At 38.5% G+C, this 27,414-nt stretch overlaps 1 protein-coding gene and 1 pseudogene across 14 annotated transcripts in view; both read left to right on the top strand.

Moving 5' to 3' along the window:
- Window positions 1-19,829, top strand: part of WDR47 (WD repeat domain 47) — a 70,155-nt gene extending 50,326 nt beyond the window's left edge. For 8 of the 14 annotated variants that reach the window (XM_045478512.1, XM_045478510.1, XM_045478511.1 and 5 more), the window contains 6 exons: window positions 1,115-1,272; window positions 3,571-3,740; window positions 4,507-4,683; window positions 5,363-5,494; window positions 14,675-14,893; window positions 18,475-19,829. In XM_045478512.1, coding sequence (XP_045334468.1) covers window positions 1,115-1,272; window positions 3,571-3,740; window positions 4,507-4,683; window positions 5,363-5,494; window positions 14,675-14,893; window positions 18,475-18,617 — 999 coding nt within the window. In that variant the 3' untranslated portion in view covers window positions 18,618-19,829. The remainder of the gene's footprint in view (window positions 1-1,114; window positions 1,273-3,570; window positions 3,741-4,506; window positions 4,684-5,362; window positions 5,495-14,674; window positions 14,894-18,474) is intronic. The other 6 variants (XM_045478513.1, XM_045478514.1, XM_045478519.1 and 3 more) reach the window with 1 other exon arrangement.
- Window positions 19,830-22,489: 2,660 nt separating this feature from the next.
- Window positions 22,490-27,323, top strand: LOC123596835 (annotated as a pseudogene).
- The last annotated feature ends 91 nt before the right edge of the window (window positions 27,324-27,414 follow it).

Here is a 27,414-nt window from a genome sequence, read left to right as displayed (position 1 = left end):
TGAAGACATAAAAGTTTGTGTAGGAAGAGGCATGATCTCTTCACTGACTGTGGGTCCTAGAGCTGTCAGGTTACAACCAGAGCGGAAGACATTTGCCTTTGTATGTGTACTTGACATCTGTACTTCCCAAAGACAGGATTTGGTGAGGTGTGTTGACCACACCTAGGCTAGAGGTTCCTGTTCCAGGTCCAGTCCATTGTAGTCAGGGTAGCAGGGTAGTTTCAAACTATACTAATAGCAGGAGTCACGAAAGCTTTTATATAGCCACCCAGGCTTCAACTTACCTTCCTCAGAAGAGGACAGAGTTTGACAGTTTAAAATAAAAATGAGGTTCAAATTAAATGTTCTGATTAAAATCCTTTTCACAATTTTAAAAGAGTATTTTATAATTTCAATTTGAAATATTAAAGTATTCATTGCTAGAGATAGTGAAACTATCCCCCAACCCCCAAGTGGATTGAATAATAGTCTTTTATACTTCCTACTTTTAGAAGCACAAATGATATTCTGTTAACTTTGTGAGAATTATGTATGTGGGCTATTTTTTTTCTTGATAGTTAAAGGTAACTATATGGGACTGCATAGTCTTATATTTTGTCATAGTAAGCAAAGAAAAACTTGAATGTCTATGTGCTCTCTGAATTTAGCAATGGGCAGCAAAAAATAGGAAAATTTGGCTTAATTTGAATTTGCCATTTAAAAGAATATGTGATTGTAGGTAGTGATTTATTTATGTGTGATTTATTTATATGTGATTTATTTATCACATAAAGTGATAAATAATACAGTTCAGATGAATTTAAAATGGACGAGGGGCGCCTGGGTGGCGCAGTCGGTTAAGCGTCCGACTTCAGTCAGGTCACGATCTCGCGGTCCGGGAGTTCGAGCCCCGCGTCAGGCTCTGGGCTGATGGCTCAGAGCCTGGAGCCTGTTTCCGATTCTGTGTCTCCCTCTCTCTCTGCCCCTCCCCCGTTCATGCTCTGTCTCTCTCTGTCCCAAAAATAAATAAACGTTGAAAAAAAAATTAAAAAAAAAAAAATAAAATGGACGAAAGAGGAATTCTTTTAAATTTGCTTTTTTCATAGAATGACTTTCATATTTATTCTTTCCACAGGATGACAAATCAAAAAAACAATTTGTTTGTATTAACACCCTAGAAGACACACAAGCTGTTAGAGCAGTGGCTTTTCATCCAGGTGGTGGTTTATATGCTGTAGGTTCAAATTCAAAAACTCTGAGAGTATGTGCCTATCCAGAAGTAATCGATCCAAGGTAAGTAAGGATAGATGGTTTGTACCGTCAATCCTTAGTTTTTAATTTAGCTATATTAGTTCTTTTTTCAGAATTGCCATTTAGTAGTGTTTAATTTTTATTTCTCTTTATTAAACATTAAAATTTTTATTTTCAATGCTTAGGAAATACACATCAGAATTGTAAATTAATTTTATAAGTTTTTGTCATAAAATGTTTTTATTGGGCCGTGAATTCAATGTGCAACTGAAAAGAAAATCTTTTGATCTGATCTATTTTCTAGATCAATATTAAGTACCTTCTAGGTATTGGCAATTTATCAGTCTTCTTTTTCTGTTTTTAATTACGAAACTTTTCAAGCACACACAAAATTAGATGTCAGTACAGTGCAGTGCAGTAATTGTTGAGATTTTTGTCATATTTGCTTTATCCTTTTTGTTAAAATAGTTTAAGGTAAATCCTGGATATGTCATTGCACCCTTTAGGATGAATCTCCAGTTCTTACAGACTTGATGTTATCATCATACCTAAGGAAATTTTTAGTATCCTAGTGTTAGTCTGTGTTTTATTTTATTTTTTTATTTATTTTCTTTTTTAAAATTTACATCCAAATTAGTTAGCATATAGTGCAACAATGATTTCAGGAGTAGAGTCCTTAGTGCCCCTTACCTATTTAGCCCATCCCCCCTCCCACAACCCCTCCAGTAACCCTCAGTTTGTTCTCCATATTTATGAGTCTCTTCTGTTTTGTCCCCCTCCCTGTTTTTATATTATTTTTGTTTCTCTTCCCTTTTGTTCATCTATTTTGTCTCATAAAGTCCTCATATGAGTGAAGTCATATGATTTTTGTTTTTCTTTGGCTGAATATTAGTCTGTGTTTTAAAATGCAGGTAAGATCTATTACTCCACTAAACCAATTTTTGACTCCCATTAAAGGCCAAACTTATGAGCATGACATTCAGGACCTTCCATAACCGTGCCTGCAACTCCCCACCTACCATGTCCATCCCACTCAGTCTGCAGCTGGCACTTGCCATACTATATTTTATCTTCACTGGAGTGATTCTGCTGTCATCTTTTTCTGTAAAAATTCTCCCTGTCCTTTAAGGCCTTGTACTTTTGTACTGGACCAGAACACTTACACTTGCCTTACTGTTTGTGGGTAGTCATGACAACATCGACCCTTGCAAGATTTTTTTTTTTTTTTTGAGAAAGAGCGGGAGAGAGAGTGTACATGCTCATGGGCTCACGGGAGAGGAGCAGAGGGAGAGGGAGAAAGAGAATCTCATGTAGGCTCCATGGTCAGAGCAGAGCAAGATTATGACCTGAGCCAAAATCAACAGTCGGATGCTTAACCAACTGAGACACCCAGGCACCCTAACCTTTGTAAGATTTTAAACTCTAGAAAGAATTCTCGCCTCCTTTCTTTTTGATTCATCCCTTGCATTCCCTCAGCCCCAGCCAATTGCTCATATTATATGTTTAATATAATATTAATATATGTTTTTTGAATTTGGAAGCTTTAGTAGCTCTTTTTTTTTCATTCCTCTGTGTTTCTGAGTTAAAATCTATGAAAAGGAGATTTTTTTAAATATTTATTTTTGTGAGAGAGAGAGACAGGGCGTGAGTAGGGGAGGGGCATAGAGAAAGGGAGACAGAATACAAAGCAGGCTCCAGGCTCTAGGCTCTGAGCTGTCAGCACACAGTTAGACGTGGAGCTCAAACTCGAACTGTGAGGTCATGACATGAGTTGAAGTCGGACACTTAACTGAGCCACCCAGATGCCCCAAGTGAAATGAAGAATTTTTAAAAAATAATCTTGTTCCTTATGTGGTCTGAAATAGAGTTAGGTTAGTCTAATAATAGTTTATAATTTTACTTTTCAATTTTAAATATACTTTAAATTCAGAGCGCCTGGGTGGCTCAGTCGGTTGGGTGTCTGACTTCAGCTTAGGTCATGATCTCGCGGTTTGAGTTCGAGCCCCACATCCGGCTCTGTGCTGACAGCTCAGAGCCTGGAGCCTGCTTCAGATTCTGTGTCTCCCTTTCTCTGTCCCTCTCATGTTCATGCTCTGTCTCTCTCTGCCTCTCAATAATGAATAAAACGTTAAAAATAAATAAATAAATAAATAAATAAATAAATAAATAAATAAATAACACTTTAAATTCATTTCTTTTGCTTTGAGATTTTGAAGATTGTTATTGACATGTTGTCTGATACACTTTTTTGCTCCCTCCCTCAAGACAATCATAACATAGAATTTCATTAACTTTGGCAAACAAAAAATTGAAATGTATTTCTGTAATGTTTCTGTTTAGTGCACATGACATCCCTAAGCAGCCAGTGGTACGTTTTAAAAGGAATAAACATCATAAAGGATCCATTTACTGTGTGGCCTGGAGTCCTTGTGGACAGTTATTAGCAACAGGATCAAATGACAAATATGTTAAAGTGCTGCCCTTCAATGCAGAGACTTGTAATGCAACAGGTAGGTCCCAAGTATGTAAGCAGTAGTGTTCTTAATGTTTCTTAATGTATTCTTAATGTTTTCCTTATGTTCTTTGGTATATCTCTGTTTTATTTTCAATAAAATCTAAGAATATAGCCTTTAGAGTTTTCTTGTAATTGCTTAGTTGCATTCATAAGGCACTATTCTTTTTTAGTAAGTTCTTAATCAGTGTTGTCTAATTCTTAGAAAATTATTTTTATTCAGAAAGATAACTTTTGGGGTGCCTGGGTGGCTTAGTCGATTAAGCTTCCAATTCTTGATTTTGACTTGTGTCATGATCTCATGGTTTGTGAGTTCGAGCCTCACATCAGGCTCTGTGCTGACAGTGAGGAAATTGGGATTCTCTGTCTCCCTCTTTCCCTGCCCCTCCCCCACAGATGCACGCTCACTTTCTCTCAAAAATAGACATTTAAAAAAAAAAAGGAAAGATAACTTTTAAATAACTACCAGCAGTGCATTAATGAATATGTTCCAGAGAGTACCTGTCTTCTCTTTCTTTTTCTTTGGCATAAAAGAAAGGATAACTCTCTAGCTGTTTTAAGGATGATGATAACTGAATCAGTATTTTGATTTCTTGAAGTTTTTTGCTCTTTAAGTAAAATGAAATTGATAATAGTATTATCCCTACGTGAAAATATTAACCACTCCTCTCTACCATTATTCTTGCTTAGTTTTGAGACAGTTTAGCAATACCAAATTATCACAGTAAGTTGAGCAGCATCTTTTTTTTTAATTCTTATTGTTGTTTCAGGACCGGATCTGGAATTTAGTATGCATGATGGGACAATTAGAGACTTGGCATTTATGGAAGGCCCAGAAAGTGGTGGAGCTATTTTAATAAGTGCTGGAGCAGGGGATTGTAACATTTATACAACTGATTGTCAAAGAGGACAGGGCCTGCATGCTCTGAGTGGACATACCGGTATGTGATAGTTTCAGATGCTACTTTTCTTTTTGTTCAACCTGTGCTTTTTCCCTCTCTGCATTTTCATTAATGGGGTATATTTTATCAAAAGTGACTTCTTCAAGACGAAATTTTTATTTTAAAAGTTTTAATTGGGAACTTTAGATAACAACACAGTAACAATAGGTAACATTTCCCTGTGCGCTAAATCCCTTGCTTATACACATAATTTAATCCTTACAATAATCTTATATGGCAGGAAGTTGTATCTTCATCTTATATATGAAATAAACAAAATTTGAAAAGGCAAAATGGCTTGACCAATATCTTGCAGCTAAATATGGCAGAATTGAGATAAGACCTCAGGTCTGCCTCTTGCAAAGCCAGTGTTCTAACACCATGATCCTGTGCTTTGCCATAATTTGCCATAATTTCAAATGATAATATTTTTTTCAGTACTAATTATGGTATCCTGAAATGGTCAGTAACAAGATTGTTTAGTATGATTTTGATGTGCAGTTTATTGAATTTTAGTGTTTTGAACATTGCCAGTATATTTGATATATATGGAAAGTCTCTACTATCCAGTGTATTTGATTAACCAGACCATCACATGTCTAATAATGAGTACCTAGCTTTGAATGTGTTTAAGAAAAGTACTGTTCACCATAATAACTGAGTATATGATCTTTTATAGGGCATATTTTAGCACTTTATACCTGGAGTGGCTGGATGATTGCATCTGGTTCCCAAGATAAGACTGTTAGGTTTTGGGATCTTCGAGTACCAAGCTGCGTTCGTGTTGTTGGCACAACATTCCATGGAACTGGTAGGTTTTTCAGGAATTTAAATGAATTTATATGACAAAGAAACTTTGTAAAATGCGCTTGTCTAGTTCCTCTCCCCTGCAACACATCTGTTAAAAAAAATAGGAATAAATAGTAAAACAAATAGTTGGTATTTTACAGATTACCTTAAATTCTCTCAAAATACTTTCATCTTACTTTCTTTGTAAAAATAACATTCAGCTTAGGAAACTGAGGCCCAGAGACATTAAGTGTCATGCGCCAATTATTCTGTCAGCAGGGCTCTTTTAGAACTCAGACCTTTAAAAAACATGTTTTAAAATACACACGGCAGAAATTGAAATTGAACAAGATCATTTTCTTCTCACTCCCATTCCTTGGTATCTTTCCCTAAGGAACCAATTTCTTATTTATTCTTCTATAAATATTCTTTAAGTGTATAACCAAGAAATTTGTATATATCATAACCTCCTGTCTTCTTTAAACATATGTCTAAAGAATGCACACAGAAATGGTAGCATATAATACATGACTTACTTTTTGAACTTAACAGTATACCTTGGATCGTTCCATGTAAACCGAGGGTATTGCTCTTTGTGTTATGTCACCTTTTTAATTTTTTTTAATGTTTATTTATTTTTGAGAGAGAGAGAGAAAGAGACAGGGTGTGAGCTGGGGAGGGGCAGAGGGAGAGGGAGACACAGAATCCAAAGCAGGCTCCAGACTCTGAGCTGTCAGCACAGAGCCTGACACAGGGCTTGAACCCACGAGTAGTGAGATCCTGATCTGGGCTGAGGTTGGATGCTTACCCAACTGAGTCACCCAGGCACCCCATGTTATATCACCTTTTAAGAGAAGCACAATATCCTGCAATTGTTTTTATTTTAGAGTCCCTTTTCTGCTTTGTAGTTCTTATGGCACTGTTCAAAATGAAAAGGACTACTTTTCATTCTTAATTTTTGGTGGTGTTTTTGTTTTGTTATTTTAGTGCTTTATCAATTCTCTTGGCTTTCATGGAACTTTTTCTTCCCCAGGAATATTTTACTTACTGTTTTAATAAACCTTCATTTATGACTAGAGGTGGCATAAAATTACCAGCCAGCTATCAATAAACAGCTCACTAGGGACTGGCATTGACGCAGCGAATATTGCTAGGTGTTTCACTTGAGGTTCACTCAGTGCTTTAGGTTTTAGGTTTTGTTTTTTTTAAGGTTTTATTTTAATTCCAGGTAGTTAACATGCAGTGTTACATTAGTTTCAGGTGTATATTATGGTGATTCAACTATACTGTACATCACCTGGTACTCATCAAAAGGGCATTCCTTAATATCTCCATCCTCTATTTAACCCATCCTCCCAACCACCTCCCCTCTGGTAACCATCAGTTCTCCATAGTTAAGAGTGTGTTTCTTAGTTTGTCTCTTTTTGTCCCCCTATGTTCATCCGTTTTGTTTCTTAAATTCCACATATCAGTGAAATCTTACAGTGTATTTCACTTAGCATTATAGCCTCTAGCTCCATCCATGTTATTGCAGATGTCAAATTTTCATTTTTTTTTTAATGTTTATTTTTGAGAGAGAGACAGAAAGACAGAACTTGAGCAGGGGAGGGACAGAGAGAGAGGGAGACAGAATCTGAAGCAGGCTCCAGGCTCTGAGCTGTCAGCACAGAACCCGACACAGGGCTCAAACCTACAAACTGCAGTATCATGACCTGAGCTGAAGTTGGGTGCTTAACCGACTGAGCCGCCTTGGTGCCCCAAAGTTTCATTGTTTTTTATGGCTAAGTATTATTTCATTGTGTATATATATACTGCATCTTCTTTATCCATTCATCAGTTGATGGACACTAGGGCTGCTTCCATAATTTGGTTATTTTAAATAATGCTGCTGTAAACATAGGGGTGCATGTGTCCCTTTGTATTAGTATTTTTGTATTCGTTGAGTAAATACCCAGTAGTGCGATTGCTGGATCATAGGGTAGTTTTATGTCTAACCTTTTGAGGAACCTCCATACTGTTTTCCAGAGTGGCTATATCAGTTTGCATTCCTACTAACAGTACACAAGACTTCCTTTCTTCTTCACATCCTTACCAACACCTGTTGCTTCTTGTGTTTTTTATTTTAGCCATTCTGACAGGTGTGAGTTGATATCTCATTGTAGTTTTGATTTATATTTTCCTGATGGTAAGTGATGATGAACATCTTTTCGTGTGTTTGTTGCCATCTGTAGGACTTATTTGGAGAAATGTGTATTCATATTTCTGTCCATTTTTAATTGGATTTTTTTTTTTGGTGTTGTGTGGTGTAAGTTCTTTATATATTTTGGTTACTAACCCTTTATCAGATATGTCATTTGCAGATATCTTCCTCCATTCTGTAGGTTGCCTTTTACTTTTGATGATTATGTCCTTCAGTATGCAGATGCTTTTTATTTTGATGAAGTCCCAATAGTTTGTTTTTGCTTTTGTTTCTTTTACCTTACTTAGTAGACATGTCTAGAAAAAAGTTGCTTTGGCCAGTGTCAAAGAAGTTACTGCCTGTGTTCTCTTCTAGGATTTTTTAAAAAAATGTTTGTTTATTTTTGAGAGACAGCATGAACAGGGGAGGGGCAGAGAGAGTGGAAGACAGAGGATTTGAAGCAGGCTCTGTGCTGAGAGTGGAGAGCCAGATGTGGGGCTCCAACTCACGAACTGTGAGATCATGACCTGAGCTGAAGTTGGACACTTAACCGACTGAGCCACCCAGGCGCCCCTCTCTTCTATGATTTTTATGGTTTCAGGTCTCACATTTCGGGCTTTAATGCATTTTGAATTGCTTTTTGTATATGGTGTAAGAAACTGGTCCAGATTCTTTCTTTTGTGTTTTGCTATTTAGTTTTCCCAACACCATTTGTTGAAAAGACTGTCTTTTTCCCATTGGATATTCTTTCCTGCTTTGTTGAAGATTAATTGACCATATAGTTGTGAATTCATTTCTGGGTTTTCTGTTCTGTTCTGTAGATTTTTGTGCCAGTACTGTAGTTTTGATTACCAATGCTTGGTAATAAAACCTGAAGTCTGGAATTGTGTTGCCTCCAGTTTTGCTTTTCTTTTCCAAGATTGCTTTGGCTATTCAGGGTCTTTTGTGGTTCCATACACATTTTGGAATTGTTTATTTTAGTTCTGTGAAAAATGCTGTTGGTATTTTGATAGGGATTGCATTAAATGTGTATATTGCTTTGGGTAGTATAGACATTTTTAACAATATTTATTCTTCCAGTCCATGAGCATGGAATATCTTTCCATTTCTTTGTGTCATCTTCAATTTCTTTCATCAGTGTTCCACAGTTTTCAGAGTACAGGTCTTTTACCTCTTTGTTAGGTTTATTCCTAGGTATCTTATTATTTTGGGTGCATTTGTTAAGATTTTTTTTAAACTTCTCTTTCTGTTGCTTTATTATTTGTGTACAGAAATGCAACAGATTTCTGTACATTGATTTTTGTATCCTGTGAGTTTACTAAATTTGTTTATTAGGTTCTAGCAGGATTTTGGTGGAGTCTTTCAGATTTTTTTATATATAGTATCATGTTATCTGCAAGTAGTGAAAGTTTTACTTCTTCTTTACCAGTTTGGATGCCTTTTATTTCTCTTTTGCTGTTTGATTGCTGTGGGTCGGACTTCCAGCATTATGTTGAATAAAAATGGTAAGAGTAGACACCCTTGTCTTGTTCCTGACCGTAGGGTAAAAGATCTCAGTTTTTTCCCATTAAGGATGATGCTATCTATAGATTTAAAAAAAATTTTTTTTTAGCATTTATTCATTTTTGAGAGACAGAGACAGCATGAGCGGGGGAGGGGCAGGAAGAGAGGGAGACACAGAATCCAAAGCAGGCTCCAGACTCTGAGCCTTCAGCACAGAGCCCAATGCGGGGCTCGAACCCACAAACCATGAGATCATGACCTGAGCTGAAATTGGACACTTAGCCAGCTGAGCCACCCAAGTGCCCCAATTACTAATTTAGTATCTTTGCTGGTTATCAGTCTGTTTAAATTTTCTATTTCTTCCTATTTCAGTTTTGACAATTTATATGTTTCTAGGAATTTATCCACTTCTTCCAGGTTGCCAATTTTTTGGTATATAATTTTTCATAATATTCTCTTATAATTACTTGTATTTCTGTGGTGTTGGTTATTATTTCTCCTCTCTCATTTGTGATTTTATTTATTTAGGTCCTTTGTCTTTTTTTTCTTCATAATTCTGGCTAGAGGTTTATCAATTTTATTGATTTTTTTCCCCCCAAAGAATCAGTTCCTAGTTTCATTGATTTGTTCTATTGTTTTTTTAGTTTTTACATGGACCTTTTTCTATACTTTGATTCCAACCAGATATGATTTGTTCTAGCAAGCTTGATTCTGGAATACACACACATGTGTATTTTTATATATGAATATGTGATCATTGATTTGTTAAGCTTTAGTTTGCACTGTCACCAAAGTTAATGTGTAATATGGTTTAAAGAACCAAACAGTTCAATAAGGTTTGAATAAGAAAAATATCAGTACCCTGAGAATTGTCCCCTGGCCTTCAGCCGTTGCCTCGTTTCCCATTTCTCCAAGGAAACCTTTTCTTTCATGTTTATTTATTTTTGAAAGAGAGAGAGTGTGCACGTGTGCATGTGCCACATGCACAAGTGGGGGAGAGGCAGAGGGAGAGAGAATCCCAAGCAGTCTCTGCACTGTCAACGCAGAGCCCGACATGGGGCTCCATCTCATGAACCTCATGAGATCATGACCTGAGCCAAAATCAAAAGTCGGATGCTTATCTGAGTGAGCCACCTAGGATTCCCTCCAAGGCAACCATTAAACTTTTGTAGTAGTTGTATTTTCATAGTTTCCATATTTCTAAATAACATACCCATAATCATAGATTTTTAGGATTGTTTATTCCCTTAACACCATAAAAGATGAAGGTTTAACTTTTCATGTCCCTTTCTGATTCCTGTTGTTCCTCATCCACTCACATACTTTCTGTCTCCTATCTTTTCAATATAGCTGTACCATTTTTGGTTAGATCAGTATTCATTCTTTACATTGTTTTAACCACTCTGAGCACTTACTGTGCTATCCATATCTTTTTTTTCCTTTTCTTTCATATCTTTTGTTTTTCTTGGTGTTAATAATTGTATTTTTTGGTTTTCTTTGCTTAGTTTCTATACATTTATCTCACTGACTTATCTCCAAACTCTCCCCTAGTTTTCTAAATTATTCCACCCCCTTTTCTCTCCTTTTCAGAGACTTCAACATTTTGGTCATCTCCTCTCTCTTGCAACATTATCTCCTCTACTGGATCTGCCCTTCTTTCTTGTCTACCATAGACCTACAAAAATGTTATAGAATTGGCAATGCCCCAAAGTTCCTCTGTTGACCTCCTTATCCCCCTCCCAATTTTTTGCTCTTTCTACCCAGATGTCTCAGAAGTCTTGCTTACATATACTGTTTCCATTACCTCACCCTTAGTCTTCCACCTATTCCAGTCTGTCTCTTGCTTCCTCCACTCCAGCAAGAGCTACATTTTTCAAGGTCACCAACAATTTCATTTTGTCACATCACCTTTTTTTTTTTTAAGTTTATTTTTCAGAGAGAGAAAGAGAGAGAGAATGAACCAGCGGGGGAGCAGTAGAGAGAGAGGGAGACAAAGGATCCAAAGCAGGCTCTGTGCTGAGAGCAGAGAGCCCAATATGGAGCTCGAACTCAAGAGCCATGAGATCGTGACCTGAGCCACAGTCTGACGCTTAACCGACTGACCCACCCAGATACCCTTGTCGCATCACCTTTAAATCCTTATTTTACTTTAGTTCTCGGTGACTTGCAGCAGTTAACCTCTTTCTCCTTTCTTTTGGGCTTTTTATTCTCCTTTTACCTTTCTGTATAACTGTTCCTTTGTGATTCTTTCTTATCTGCTTAGTCTCTAAATTTGACATTCCCTAGGACTAGGACTTTTGTCTCCTTCCTTTCTCTACTTGACTACATCTGTTCCTCCAGCTTTAAGTGTAACTCATATGTTGACAGACCTAAAATTTTTGTCTCTAGCCCAAACTTTTTCTGCATGGCTGGCTCATATTTCTAACCTCCTTTTGGATATCTTCTAGGATATGTCAAACTTAACGTGTCTTAAACCAAACTATTGAATCAATGACCTCTCTCCTTAAACAAAACTACCCCACACCTCCTCACCTAAGTGGTAATACCACCCATTGTCCATGCCAGAAGGAGTCTCCCCAGATCCCTCTTTCTCTCCTTCCCTCCAGTAATCAATCCATACACAAATTGTTGTTTTAGCCTCCAAAATTTATCTTAAATCCATCTACTACTTTCCATTTTTATTGGCACCACTCTAGGATAAACCACCACCATCTCTCAACTTAACCACTGCAAGAGCTTTCTTAGTCTGCACTTACACTTTTGCCACCTCCAGCCCACGGTCCACACAACAGCCAGAGCACATCAGACTGCTTACAGCACTTCAGTGCTTTCTGATTGCTCCTAGGTTAATGTGCAGACTCTTTACCATGCCCCCAAGACCCTGCTTGATCTGGCATTGTGTATTCCTCTAGTCTTAACTCAGATCACTTGTTTTTCCTTTCATTTCCTGGAATGTACCAAACTTCCCACCTCTAGTGAGTTCACATGCTGTTTCCTTGACCTGAAATGTTCTTCCATTTGTCTTCTCTTGGTTAGGTCCTTCGAATCTTTACGTCTTAGCTTCAGTAGCACCTTGCCAGAGGGGCCTTCTTTGCACTAATTGGGACCTCACCATTATTTTCTATCACTGAACTCCATTTGTTGACTTCATAGCTCTTATCACTATTTAAAATTATATATTTGTGGGGCGCTAGGGTTGCTCAGTCGGTTAAGTGTCCCACTTCAGCTCAGCTCATAACCTCGTGGTCCGTGAGTTTAAGCCCTGTGTCGGGCTCTGTGTTGACAGCCTGGAGCCTAACAGACTTTCCTGGATTTCTGTTGGCATCATCAACTTTGCATGTATAAAACTAAAGTCATTATATTTCCCCTGCAAATCAGTTCTTCTTCTCATTTTTTCCCTTTTTTTGGATAACGGTTCTCTTATTTCCTCATGCAACTAGATTTGAAATCTAGGACTCGTTTTTTTTCCTCCTTTTTTTGCCCCATTGAGGACAAGACTATTGATTCTTCATTCAATTTTTTTTTGGTAAAATGTGTCCGTCTTCATTTAGGCTCTTACTCTCATGTTATTCTATTAGTTGTCTTGTCTTCTAGAGGTTACCCTTTTAGACTTCAAAGTCTATTTGAATTTGAAACACATTTTCACATAGATTAATCTTTTTAAAGTACTGGTTAGACTATATAATTCTCTGGCTGGGAAATTTGCAGTTATGTTTCACTGTGTATAAGAACAAGTTCAAACTCTGCAGTTTGACACTGCAGATGCCTAAAAGTCTGGCCCTAACCTGCCTTTTTTTTTTTTTTTTTTTCATGTTTGTTTATTTTGAGAGAGAGAGACATAGCATAGAGCACAGCAGGAGAGGGGCACAGAGATAGGGAGAGAGAAAATCCCAAGCAGGCTCCACACTGTTAGTGCAGATCCAGATGTGGGGCTTGATCTCATGAATCGTGAGATCATGACCTGAGCTGAAATCAAGAGCCAGACACTTAACGGAGCCATGCAGGCACCCCTTGACCCTAATCTGCCTTTTATGGCTCAGCTACAAACTACCTTTATGTTAACTTGTTGAACCAAGTGACTCCAGCAAACTAAGCCACCTGTCCTTAAACATTTTTATACTTTTCCTCTAAATGTTATTTCATGTAATTCTGTTTCATGTAATAGCCCTCATCTTTTCTCTATCAAAATCTTAGGCAAAGATTATTTTTACATATGTGTATAATAAATACAGTTTCTCTCTTATTTATACTATTTACTGTTCTTTAAAGTCTAACTTATGTCCCTTTCTTCTGTGAAGTATTCCCAAGCCACGTCAGCCTAGAGCAGTGTTCTTCAACCTTATTTTCATTATTGCCCCCTGCGAGGAGAGTAACTAAATTAAATTTTTTCCTAACAAGAGAAATTAAATACTAAGGAGTAAGATTTTGTTGGGTGGGGTTAAGCTTTGGGGGGTGGGGGTGCTAACAAACTTTTTTTAATGTTTAAGAGTTTTTCTATCCCCTGGAAACCATTTTGCACTCCCTTGGGGGCATTATTACCCCCATTGAAAATGCCTAATCTGGATTTAGGGATGCAACCTGTGAACTCAGCACTTATTTTCATCCAGTTCCTGCTGGCAGTTATTCTTATGTTGCTTAGACACATTTCCTCTACTATGTCCTAAAACATATTTTGTTACTTAATTTCTTATTCCCTTAACTAGACTCTGAGCTGGTTACGGGAATATTTCTGGACACTTACCCAGCAGTGATAGCACTGCCTTAGGAATAGTGGCTCATCTATTGTACTTTGTGTTATAGGTAATGGTGTCCCAGGGGGTTCTCCCAGATGATAAAAAAAAAACAACAACAGACTTTCTTGTTTCTCATAGAATCTTGCTTACACTTTGTCTCTAAAAAGGATGAAAGTGTTTATTGGTTGAATGTTTTTTTTTAATGTTTATTTTTGAGAGAGAGAATGAGAGTGTATGCATGCATGGGGGGGGGTGGTTGTGCAGAGAGAGAGAGGGAGACAGATGATCTGAAGTGGGCTCCTTGCTGTTAGCACAGAGCCCTCTGCAGGGCTCGAACTCATGAATAGCAAGATCATGACCTCAAATGAAGTCAGACACTAAACTGACTGAGCCATCCAGGTGTCCATGGTTGAATGTTGATTTGGATTTTTCCTTAACAGTATGGACAAGCTACATTAAATTAAAAAAATTTTTTTTTTAATGTTTATTTATTTTTGAGAGAGACAGAGACAGAATGCGAGTGGGTTAGGGGAAGAGAGAGAGGGAGACACAGAATCAGAAGCAGACTCCAGGCTCTGAGCTGTCAGCACAGAGCCTGACGCAGGGCTCAAACTCACAAGCCGTGAGATCATTACCTGAGCCGAAGTCGGACACTCAGCCGACTGAGCCACCCAGGTGCCCCAGCTACGTTAAATTTTTAATGTATGGTTCCATGAACACAATTAGCTGTTGTAGTTTAGCTGTATTGGTTTTTCCATGTGAAACTTTTATTCTGTCTTCTATACAGGCAGTGCAGTGGCATCTGTAGCTGTAGATCCCAGTGGACGTCTCTTGGCCACAGGACAAGAAGATTCTAGCTGCATGTTGTATGACATAAGAGGAGGAAGAATGGTACAAAGTTATCATCCTCATTCCAGCGATGTTCGCTCTGTTCGATTCTCTCCTGGAGCTCATTACTTGCTAACAGGATCCTATGATATGAAAATAAAGGTGACAGACCTGCAAGGTGAGAGAGATTGACTTTTTCCTTTTTTGTGGTCTCTCCTATTTGGGATTTTTTTTTAATCCACATATTTTTTTTTAATTTTTCTTTTTAAATTCCAGTATAATTAGCATATGGTGTTATATTACTTTTGGGTGTAAAATATAGCCATTCAACAATTCCATACATCACCTGGTGCTCATTGAGATAATTATACTTGTAATCCCTTTCCCCTTCCTTTATTTCATCCATCCCCCATGCACCTCCCCTCTGGTAACTATCAGTTCTCTTTAGTTAAGACTCTGGTTTTTTTGTTCCTTGTTTTCTTTGTTTTGTTTCTTAAATTCCACATATGAGTGAAATCATATGGTATATGTCTTTCCCTGAATGATTTATTTCACTTAGTATTATACCCTCCATCCATGTTGTTGGCAAATGCCAAGACTTCATTGTTTTTTATGGCTGAGTAATATTCCTCTCTCTCTCTCTCTCTCTCTCTCTCTCTCTCTCTGTGTGTGTGTGTGTGTGTGTGTGTGTGTGTGTGTGTGTTTGTGTGTGTGTGTGTTCCATATCTGTTCATCTATTGTGGATATTTGGGTTGCTTCCATATCTTGGCTATTGTAAATAATGCTACAATAAATACAAGGGTGCATATATCTTTTGAATTAGGGTTTTTGTGTTCTTTGGGTAGATACCCAGTAATGGAATTACTGGATCATATGATAACTCTAGTTTTAATTTTTTGAGGAACCTTTGTACTGTTTTCCATTGTGGCTATACTAGTTTACATTCCCACCTTTTGGGTGCACAAGAATTCCTTTTTTCTCCACATCCTCACCAAAACCTGTGTTGTGTTGTTGATTTAGCCATTCTGACAGGTGTGAGTTGATAACTCATTTGTAATTTTGACTTGTATTTCCCTGATGATGAGTGATGTTGAGCATATTTTCATGTGTCTGTTGGCCATCTGTCTGTCTTTGGAGAAATGTCTGTTCATGTCTTCTGCCCATTTTTAATTAGATTATTTGGGGTTTGTGTGTGTGTGTGTGTGTGTTTGTGTAAGTTCTTATATGTTTTAGTTACTAAGCCTTTATCAGATATGTCATTTGCAAGTATCTTCTCCCACTCCATAGGTTCTCTTTCTGTTTTGTTGATTGTTTCCTTTGCTGTGCAGAAGCTTGTTCCTTTGATGTAGCCCCAGGAGTTCATTTTTGCTTTCGTTTCCTTTGCCTCAGGAGACATACCTAGAAAAATGTTGCTACTGTTGATGTCAGAGAAATTACTGCCTGTGCTCTCTTCCAGGATTTTTATGGCTATTTGGGATGTTGTTGTTGTTAATCCGCTGTAATCGACTATATAATATTTTCAAATTTTAGTTTTATAGTATTCAGTGGTCAAATTACTGGTACTGTATTGATGTGATCTATAGAAAATTATTAAACAGATCAAGTGAATAGTCTTATTAAATAGTTCTTAAAATATTGAAAAGAATCAGCACTTATTACAATGAATCATTTTGAGTTCAATGATGGTAGATGTTAAAATACACATTTATGTACTCCACTTTGCTTCTACTTTAAAGTTTATTTATTTTGAGAGAGAAAGAGAGCTCAAGCATGGGAGGGGCAGAGAGAGAGAGAATCCCAAGCAAGCTCTGCACTGTCAGTGCAAGCCCAACACAGGGCTTGAACGCACGAACCATGAGATCATGACCTGAATTGATACCAAGAGTCGGCTGCTTAACCGAGTGAGCCACCCAGGCACCCCTGCTTCTGCTTTAAAAAATGTATAATATGTGTAATTATATCTTCAACATCTAGTTTTATTTTTAATCACTTAGCAAGCAATCATTTATTTTGTATCAACTAGAGGCAGAAGAGAGATGAATAAGACAGGGAACTTCCTCCTTGATGGAGCTTACATTTTATTTTATTTTTTTTTTTTTTTCAACGTTTATTTATTTTTTTTGGGACAGAGAGAGACAGAGCGTGAACAGGGGAGGGCAGAGAGAGAGGGAGACACAGAATAGGAAACAGGCTCCAGGCTCTGAGCCATCAGCCCAGAGCCCGACGCGGGGCTCAAACTCACAGACCGTGAGATCGTGACCTGGCTGAAGTCGGACGCTTAACCGACTGCGCCACCCAGGCGCCCCAAGGAGCTTACATTTTAAATATATTTTTTTAATATTTATTTTTGAGAGAGACAGAGTGGGAGCAGAGGAGGGGCAATAGAGAGGGAGACACAGAATCTGAAGCAGGCTCCAGGCTCTGAGCTGTCAGCACAGAGCCCAACGTGGGGCTTGACCCACGAACCATGAGATCATGACCTGAGGCAAAGTCAGACGCTTAACCGACTGAGCCACCCAGGCACCCCTGGAGCTTACATTTTAGAGGTCAATAAAAAGTAAACCAGATAATGATGTAATTTCAGGTATTGGTAAGTGCAGTTAAAAAATTAGCAAGGTGGGAGAGAATGGGTGGATGGGGAAGGCTATTTTAGGTAGGCTCAGGTAGATCTCTCTAGGGAAATGCCATTTGTGCAGAGACTTGTGTGATGAGAAGGCACAGCCAGGGCAGGACCCCAGGAGGAGATCGTAGCTTCTGGAGAGGTGCTGAGGCAGGAGTGAATTCAGCATGTTCATGAGGCTACAAGAAGCCAGTGTGGCTGGGACTTAGAGAACTAAGGGAGTGAGGGACAGAAGAATAAATCTGAGGCAGGGTTTTATAGGCATGTTTAAAAAGCATAATGGGAATCCTTTGGAATATTTAAAACAGGGAGTGATCTGATTTGATATCTATTGATATTGTTCAAAAGGTAATTTTGAGTTCTGTAGGGAGAATGGATTATAAGTATAAATATCAGGAGATTATCAGAACAGTTCAGTTGAGGGATTGATAGTAGCTTGGGCTAGGGTGGTAGAGGTGGAGGGTGGTGCAAAGTGACTGAATTTGGGATATATTTTAATTTGGATTAAATTTGAGGAGTTAGGGGAATGCTAATTCCTAGGTTTTCGGCATGAGCAACTAGGTGGTGCCGTTAATTGAGATAAGGAAGATAGGTAGGAGGAGGAACAGGTTTGGGCAAGAAAATCAAGTGTTCAGTTTGAACAAATGAAGATGACTATGAGGCAGTCAAGTGAGATGTCGAATAGCTATTTGCATTCTAGTCTGGAGCTCAGGGGAGAAGTCAAGGTTGGAGGCGAAATGTGTGAGTCATAAGTATACAAATGGCCATGGTATCATGGTACTAGATGAAATTTCATAGGAAGTGGATATAAAGTAAACAGAAAATTTGAAGGCTGATTCCTGGGAAAGGAACAACAGCAAACCAGCAAAGGAAACCAAGATGTAGTGGCACCAAAGTCAGAGAGAAATTGAGAGATAGTTTCAAGGAGAGAGTGGCAGCTGTGTCCAATGTTGCTATGTATATTTTACCCAATCCTACTGACAGATATTCAATAATTTATCCCTGTTTAAACCTTCAAATGTATTAGATTGATGTAGTTTAGGACTTTGTATACTATGTCTTCAAGTAACAGGAAGTGTGTGAAATCTATACATATACTTATTTTGCATTGTAAATCAGTATTTCTCTTTTTAATTTAGGAGATCTCACTAAGCAGCTTCCTATCATGGTGGTAGGGGAGCACAAGGACAAAGTGATTCAGTGCAGATGGCACACCCAGGATCTGTCCTTCCTGTCGTCCTCTGCAGACAGAACTGTAACCCTCTGGACTTACAACGGATAGAGTAACCCAGTGTCAATCTATGCAGTGAAAGCACAGAGACTTAAGACTACTCAGTTGTGAAAATAACAAATCTGAAGAACATAGACTGACTGGGAAAGCGGCTTAGCACGAGGAGGCCCCTTATTACCATGTATCCCTTTGATAGGAACTGTTGGGTGGTGTTATTCTGCAGTGCTTTCAGTCTTCCACGTGAGCTCGTGCTGCTGTGATCTGCTATATGTAGTCTTGTTGCCAAAGTCTGCGGAAGAGCTCTTATGTTGTCAGTGTGCACTCCGAGGTGGACGATGTGTTTACGGTTTAGTATTAAATGCATTCCTTGGTCTTTGCCTAAATAACAGTTTTATATACACATTGAAATTGAGCTATACTTTAAGCATACTATTACATGTAACGCAACCAAGCTCTACACGAATTAAACATAGGTGTTCAGAAATTACTTTTCTCACAAGCCCATGATACTGTATCACTTGTCAGCTAGAGGTCAGAATTTTTTATGTCTCTCAAAAGTTACATGGTTATTTTCACTAAGGATCATTATGGAGTTGAAAGATGGATGGAAAACTGCTTCTTAGTTCATTATGTGGTATTGGCCTTTTCTTTCTTAAACCCAGGGATATGATTACTATTTTGTCACATTATTTTGTTTCAGGCTTAAAAGGTAAATATGTTTGCTTCAGAAACTTGTTAATTTCAGTTTTTTGAATGCAACAGGATACCTCCCTTCTAAACTGTACTGTAGAAGCAGAGCAGCAGCGCTATGTGATGCAACACTTGATGGTACAGTAAACTGACTGGCTAGCATTTTTCCTCTTAAAAATAAAAAAATTTGCCATAGACTATAGCATGGTTTGAAATGCTATGTCTGCATGATAATTTAAAATGGAAAAATTTAAACTTTGCACTCCAAAAGCTTATTTGGATTTGTTTCTTGCACTGTTTTGTGTAATGCAGAATAATGATTTTATTTCTATGGCATTGTAGATCCTAACATTTATGTATCTTTATTTTCATATTGTACAGTAATTTTACTTTAAATTATTAAATAGGCTATTTTATTTATTTCAAATGCAGTTGAGTTGGTTCTAATTATTGAACTGTCTGTGCACTGTATGTAGCAAGCATTTTTAATCTATTGTATACAAGTGGAAAGGATATTATTAGAAGTGTAACTGTGCTATTATTTCAATAAAGACCTCTTGACATCTAAAAGAATTCCTCTTCCTCAGTGTCTGTGACTTTCAATTTAGAGTGTTATTTTTTCCAGTTTACTTGGAAGTGTTGTGGCCAGTGGGTGAACCCCACAATCAATTTCTTAAATTTCTTCCTGTAGTTCTACAAACTTACTTTTTAGTTTATTTTTATTTTTTAACTTGAGAGAGAAAGAGAACATGAGCAGGGGAGAGGAGAAGGGAGGGGGAGAGAGAGAGAGAGAGAAAAAAAAAAGAGAGAATTGTAAGCAGGCTCCACGCTCGGTGTGGGAGCCTGATGTGGGGCTCGATCCCACAGCCATGAGATCATCACCTGGGCCAAAATCAGGAGTTGGACGCTTAATCCACTGAGCCTCCCAGGTGCCCCTACTAACTTACTTTTTAACCCCTGGCAACTGCCTAACTTTTGTGTGTCTCCTATTTCTTTTATTCACAGTCTAGGGAACTGTCCATCCTGGATATATTGTGAAAGTTGATTAATAAAAGCCCAGGAAAATACATAAATTGCAAGTTAGACTACAAATATGTTGAACTGAGTGCTTTGGAAAGAAATGAAATCTAATTAGTTGTGTATATTCAGCGGGTGCACTGTTTTCCTACCTTTGCAGAAGGGAATTCTGTTAAAATTTGCCACATCTCCTCTTCAGTTTACTTCCATGCTTAATTTTACACATTCTACACATTACAGCAGGTCATTAGTGTTAAGTTTAAAACTAGGAAAAAAGGCATTTTCCTGATACAGACCAGTTCAACTTCATGGTAAAAAAGTGTTCATAAAATTATTCCATCTTCATCACTATCAAGGAGAGAACTTTAAGATCCTCCTATATATGGGATATAGAATTCATTTTGCAGTGCATTAGATAATAAGCACTAGAAATTATTTTAATAAACATCTTATTATATATTTCCTTTTTCCCATGCCTCCACACTGTCTTCTCCATGGCATGGAGGTGAATAGATTCTTAGAGGTTCATGTGAACAAGAAAATAAGAGAATTGAGGTATCTACATTCTCTGAACCCTTCTCAGTGGGGTTGGGGAAGGACAGTGAGGAAGGGAGGGGGTGCAGAAATGTTTAACCCCTTCCTACAGAAGTATCAGAAGTCTGATTCAAATCTTATTTTTTAAAAAAATATTTTGAGGGGCGCCTGGGTGGCGCAGTCGGTTAAGCATCCGACTTCAGCCAGGTCACGATCTCGCGGTCCGGGAGTTCGAGCCCCGCGTCGGGCTCTGGGCTGATGGCTCAGAGCCTGGAGCCTGTTTCCGATTCTGTGTCTCCCTCTCTCTCTGCCCCTCCCCCGTTCATGCTCTGTCTCTCTCTGTCGCAAAAAAAATAAATACACGTTGAAAAAAAAAATTTTTTTTAAATATTTTGAGAGGCACCTGGGTGGCTCGATCAGTTAAGCGTTCGACTTCGGCTCAGGTCATGATCTCATGGTCCGTGAGTTCGAGCCCCACGTCGGGCTCTGTGCTGACCGCTCGGAGCCTGGAGCCTGTTTCAGATTCTGTGTCTCCCTCTCTCTCTGCCCCTCCCCTGTTCATGCTCTGTCTCTGTCTCAAAAATAAACGTTAAAAAATTTTTTTTTAAAAATATTTTGAAAGGGAGAGAGAGTGAGCAGGGGAGGGGCAGAGAGAGAGTGAGAGAGAATCCCAAGCAGGCACTGCACTGACTGTGCAGGACTGGATCTCAAGAACTGTGAGATCATGACCTGAGCTGAAATCAAGAATTGGACCCTTAACTGACCGAGCCACTCAGGTACCAAAGCACAGAATCAGCAGGGAGAAAATGCAACCCACAAAATGGGAGAAAAGATCTGCAAATCATATATCTGATAAAGGATTAATATCCAGAATATATAAGAACTATAGCTTAAAAACAATGAAAAAAACCAACCAGATTAAAAAATGGGCAAAGGGGGGCATCTGAGTTGCTCAGTCAGTTAAGCATCCGACTTCGACTCAGGTCATAATCTCGCATTGTGTGGGTTCGGGCCCCACATCAGGCTCTGTGCTGACAGCTCAGAGCCTGGAGCCCGCTTCAGATTCTGTTCTCCCTCTCTCTCTGCCCCTCCCCTGCTCACACTCTGTCTCTCTCTCAAAAATAAACATTAAAAAGCATAAATTTGGGGCGCCTGGGTGGTGCAGTCGGTTAAGCGTCTGACTTCAGCCAGGTCACGATCTCGCGGTCCGTGAGTTCGAGCCCCGCGTCGGGCTCTGGGCTGATGGCTCAGAGTCTGGAGCCTGTTTCCGATTCTGTGTCTCCCTCTCTCTCTGCCCCTCCCCCGTTCATGCTCTGTCTCTCTCTGTCCCAAAAATAAATAAACGTTGGAAAAAAAATTAAAAAAAAAAATAAATAAATAAAAAGCATAAATTTTAAAAATGGGCAAAGTATTTGAATAGGCATTTCTCCAAAGAATGTAGACAAATGATCAATAAGCACATGAAAACATGCTTAACACTACTATTCATTAGGGAAGTGAAAATGAAAACCACGATACCACCTCACACCCATTAGGATAGCCATTATCAAAAACACAAGATTATATGTGTTGGCAAGGATGTGGAGAAATTGGAACTCTTGCATAAAATAGTGTAGCCCCTATAGCAAGGGAAAGGCCACTACCCTGACTCTATCTAATTCCCAGGCTCTTAGACTTAAATCATGCCCAAGTTCACGCAATGAAGAGGAAAGCTAAAAGCCAAAGTGAAAAGATTATCCAAAAAAAAAAAAAAAAAGTCTTTCACTTTCAGTTCAACCTAATTATACTTCCCAGTCTGCCACCATCACCAGAAAGAGTGGTTATTGCTTCAACAGATAACACTCAGCAGAAGCTGGCTAAGATCATACTGGAACTTCAAATTTCCCAGTATCGAAGATACAGTAAAATAGAGTGTGGTCTATGTACAACTGGTGTAGGAACTGCAATGGCCCAGAGTTTAGAAGTATTGAAAGACCCCATCTTTCCATTCTGTATCTGCCACTAAGAACTTCCTGGTCTAAAACAATGGTTTTGCATTTTGGAAAGTGAATTGTGCAAACTCCAGGAAGCACTGAAGGACCATCTTGGAAAATTTGACCTGTCCGAGCTCTGGTCAAATGTGTCACATAAGTGGTAAATTTACAAATGTGCCTGCCTGTGTCCTAACCATCCCTGGAGAATCCTGAGCTGCACTTCCTCCCGTGTTGCCACAGCCGGCCAGCCATCTTCCTCCTCATCCAATTCTGTCTCCACTCCCTCCACCTCCTCCTCTGCCTGTACCTCCACCACCTATAGCACCTTTGCTGCTCAGAAATTCTTTTTTTTTAAGTTTATTTTTATTTATTTTGAGAGAGAGAGAGAGAGAGAGAGAGAGCAAGCAGGGGAGGGGCAGAAAGAGAGGGAGAGAGAATCCCAAGCAGGCTCCGCGCTGTCAGCACAGAGCCTGAATCAGAGCTCAAACCCATGAACAAGGAGATCACGACCTGAGTCAAAACCAAGAGTTGGACGCTCAACTGATTGAGCCACCCAGGTGCCCCTCAGAAATTCTGACTGTATTAAAACACTTCAGCCTGGACCATGAAAAAAAAGATGGATTCATGCAGCCAACAATTAAAGATCTACTTACTGAAATTAAAGAAGACATAGGTTTTTTTTTTTTAATTTTTTAATGTTTATTCATCAGAGAGAGAGAGAGAGAATGAGTGGGGGAGGGGCAGAGAGAAAGGGAGACACAGAATCCAAAGCAGTCTCCAGGCCCTGTGCTGTCAGCACAGAGCCCAATGCGGGGCTGGAACTCATGACCTGTGAGATCATGACCCGAGCAGAAGTCAGATGCTTAACCAACTGAGCCACTCAGGCACCCCAAGACGACACGGTTTTGATGGAGATGTTTGTACCAGCACCAAAGGCATGGAATCCACTAGTTACTGTCTCTGACCTGCAGGGTGTTATCCTGAAACCCAACTCCAAAGTGTAACCAACTCAACTGACAAATGTCTTACTTATTCCTGGTAAAAGCCAGATAAATCTGTGGAAACTACTTAGGAAAGTCGCTGTAGAGAGGAGCCCAGGTGGAACCTCACTTACCAATAAAAAAAATATGGAAACAGGAGCTAGGTTGACTCTAGTCATGACCTGGGACTGAAGGAGAAAGTGGAGTGGAGACAGTGGAGTCACCTTAGAAGCCCAACTCAAATTCTGCCACTTTCTATAAGCAGCTTTGTTGAACAAAACTGATGCCAACTCTGCCTGACTGCATGTGATGGTCCAAAAAAATACACAGATAAAATCAGCCAACCTTTTTTTTAATGTAGTAGAGTATGTATAAATAACTATACTAGTCTATAATTCTATCTGAAGGATTAAAGTATGTTTGGAGCCCATACATACTGTGGTATAAAGTGGGTATTTGGATATTTTTTGTATGAACAATAAGAGAACAGATTCGAGAAAATGCAATCCCCAAAGTGATGTTTTTCCTGCAATTACCCAAATTAGGTTGGAAACATTGTTCACATTTAACTAGATAACTAATTTGTACTTAATAGGTACAGTTATGACATTAAGAAATGTCCATTCATCTTGAATATTCTTGGGTAATTAAAAATAAAAGTATTTCAGCCTATAAAGCTAATGCATTCATTAAGTGCTGAAACTTGATCAGTAAAAAAAGACCCTCTAGATTTGTTTTCTGTTCTCTATAAGCAGTTAAGAGGTAAGACCATCCCCCATCCAAACCCAATTATTTTCCAAAAGGATTTGAAGCAAAACGTCCAATGTCACCTTAAAAGTCAGATTGTATCATTTCTAGCATCATAAGTAGGTAGTTCTATCCAGCTCACTGAAGTCTGAAATTTTCCTTACTTTGATATCTGCTGTCCACATTCATGCGGCTATATATAAGTTTCACGAGGACCTCAGCATGAACCTTGCTTGTATTTCCCACAATTCCCCGAAGGATTCTCTGAAGTCCATAACATATTCACTGTGAGACCTAATTCCCTGTCCTCAACAGCCTGTCAGTTCAATAACAGTAACAACGCACACCTCACTGGATTTTTGTTCTTTCCTGCCAGTCCAGAGTTGCCACACTCAGTGATTATAAATACACGACACTCAATCAAATTTGTATTTCAGATAAACAACAAAAAACTTTTTTTTTCTTTCTTTTTTTTTTTTTAGAGAGAGAGAGAGAGGGAGCATGCGAAGCAGGGGAGGAGGGGAGAGGCAGAGGGAGAGAGAGAGAATCTCAAGCATGCTCCACAATCAGCTTGGAGTCTGACACAGGGCTTCAACTCACAAACCATGAGATCATGACCTGAGCTGAAGTCAGATGCTCAACCCAGTGAGCCACCCAGGTACCTCACAACAAATAACTTTTAAGTATAAGTATGTTCCATTAAACAATAGATGATTTCTTTTAGTATAAGCATGTCCCAAATTTTGCATGGGACATAGTTATACTAAAAAAAAAATATTCATTTTTCATCTGAAATTCAAATTTAACTGGGCATTCTATATTTTATTAGGCAACCCTATCAGTAAGTCCCCTACAAAGTTGCCAAGTATTTCTGGGAGCCCCCCGTTTGTCAGATATATCTGTTTAGCAGTGGACACTACTATAGCTTCAGCCAGGATCCCCATCACTAGTGTGTTAAGAATCATGGAGGAAGGGGAACTCTCATCAGGGGTGAACATGACTGAAGGCATAGGATTAGCTTTGATGGTGATAACCTCCCCTTGCAGTTCCAAGAATAAAGATAGCAGTGCCTCATGGTTAGGAAACAAGGGGTTTTAGATCTTCACTGAAATTCTAGCCTGACAGGAAGCAGCTATATATATGGTATCCTTGAAATATCCCCCCCGGTTAGCATAGGCTAAAAAAGGTATTTTAGTAATTTCCCAGAAATGCCTAGATTTCCACAGATAAATACTGCTTTGAGATGCCAAATACAGTGAGTGTTGTGGAAAGTCCCCAGCCTGGAAAGCAGACCTGGGGACAATGTTGTGTTCTTAGGAGACCCACATTTATGTTTACAACACACTTATGAATGAAAATTAAACAGATAATGAAGTTATGAAACATATATGATTCTAGTTTGTTTCAAAAAACCTACTAACTACATTTGTATTATGTGAGAATAAAGGGAATAATCACTGAGAATAAGACATTTGAGTATTTGTAACAATATTTTACGGGGGCACTTATAATGTTTATAATAAAATAAACCAGTATGTACTGTCTCTAAATGATGATTTGATCATTCTTATGGAATAATGGTTCATAAAAGATGCTATAAAATAAAAAAAAAATGCTGCAGAAATTCTATAAATAAATACTTGTAAGGCTGCCACTTGCCATTGTACCAGTATTAAAATGTTTTCTGCCTTGCATCTTTTACTAATTTTGATAGGTTTTATATTATTTCCACTTGAAAATCCTTTAAATGCTATGGCTTCATTAAACTGTTGCTAATCATATTAAAATGGTTCATGCATTGTAGAAAACAGCATGGTGGGTTTCAAAAAATTAAAAATGGAAGTACTATGTGACCCAGCCATCCCACTTCTGGATATATGCCCAAAAACATTGAAAGCAGAGTTTGAAGAGATCTCTGCATGCCCATGTTCAGAGCAGCAACCTAGGAGTTCATGAACAGATAAATGGATAAACAAACTATGGTAAACAATGCCATGAAATATTATTCAGCCTTTAAAAAAGATGGAATTTTTGACATGTTACAACATGGATGAAACATGAGGACATTATGCTAAGTGAAATAAGCCAGTAACAAAAAGACAAATAGTGTATAAGTCTACTTAAGTACCTAGTGTGGTCAAATTCGTAAAGATACAAAGTAGAATGGTGGTTGCCAGGGGCCAGGGAAAGGGGGTGGGGAAATGAGGAGTTGTTTAAAGGGTAGAGTTTTCATTTTGCAGAAAGGAGTTATGGAGGATGGATGGTGGTGACTGTTGCACAACAATATGAATATACTTAATGACCCTTAACTGTATACTTAAAAACGGCTAAAATTAGGGATCCTGGGTGGCTCAGTCGGCTAAGCTTCCCACTCTTGATTTCAGCTCAGGTCATGATCTGAGGGTTGGTGGGATGGAGCCCCCTCTACCAGCAGAGTCCCCTTGGGATTCTCTCTCTACTCCTTCCCCGCTTGCATACGTGCTCTCCCTCCCCCCCCCTCTCTCAAAATAAGTAAACATTCAAAAATATTAAAAAGTGTTAAGATGGTAAACTTTACGTGAGGTATATTTTAATCTTAAAAAATTGTAATAAGCAACATGCACACTTAAGTGTACCACATTACACATTTAAAAAGCATTCAAATTTGTTGCCAGTAACTCTTGTGTACTTCTCATTTCTTCCTAGTTTGTAAAACTCATCATTTCGTCTTTGGAGAGTTTCCTGAAACTGCCAGGGCAGCAGTTAAAGACAAAAACAAAATTTACAATTTCCAATTACACCATAGTGAGCATGTCCTCCTCCACGCCCATACATAGGACTATCCTCGTCGTTCATTATACCTTACTTAAACAATTATTGTAGATGTTGCACATTCGTACTTACAAAATACATCAATACTAAGAAAAC

The sequence above is a fragment of the Leopardus geoffroyi genome, chromosome C1, assembly GCF_018350155.1.
Source record: "Leopardus geoffroyi isolate Oge1 chromosome C1, O.geoffroyi_Oge1_pat1.0, whole genome shotgun sequence".
Lineage (NCBI taxonomy): Eukaryota > Metazoa > Chordata > Mammalia > Carnivora > Felidae > Leopardus > Leopardus geoffroyi.
Note: the sequence above shows the minus strand (reverse complement) of the source record. Positions and strands in the feature narration are given on the sequence as shown.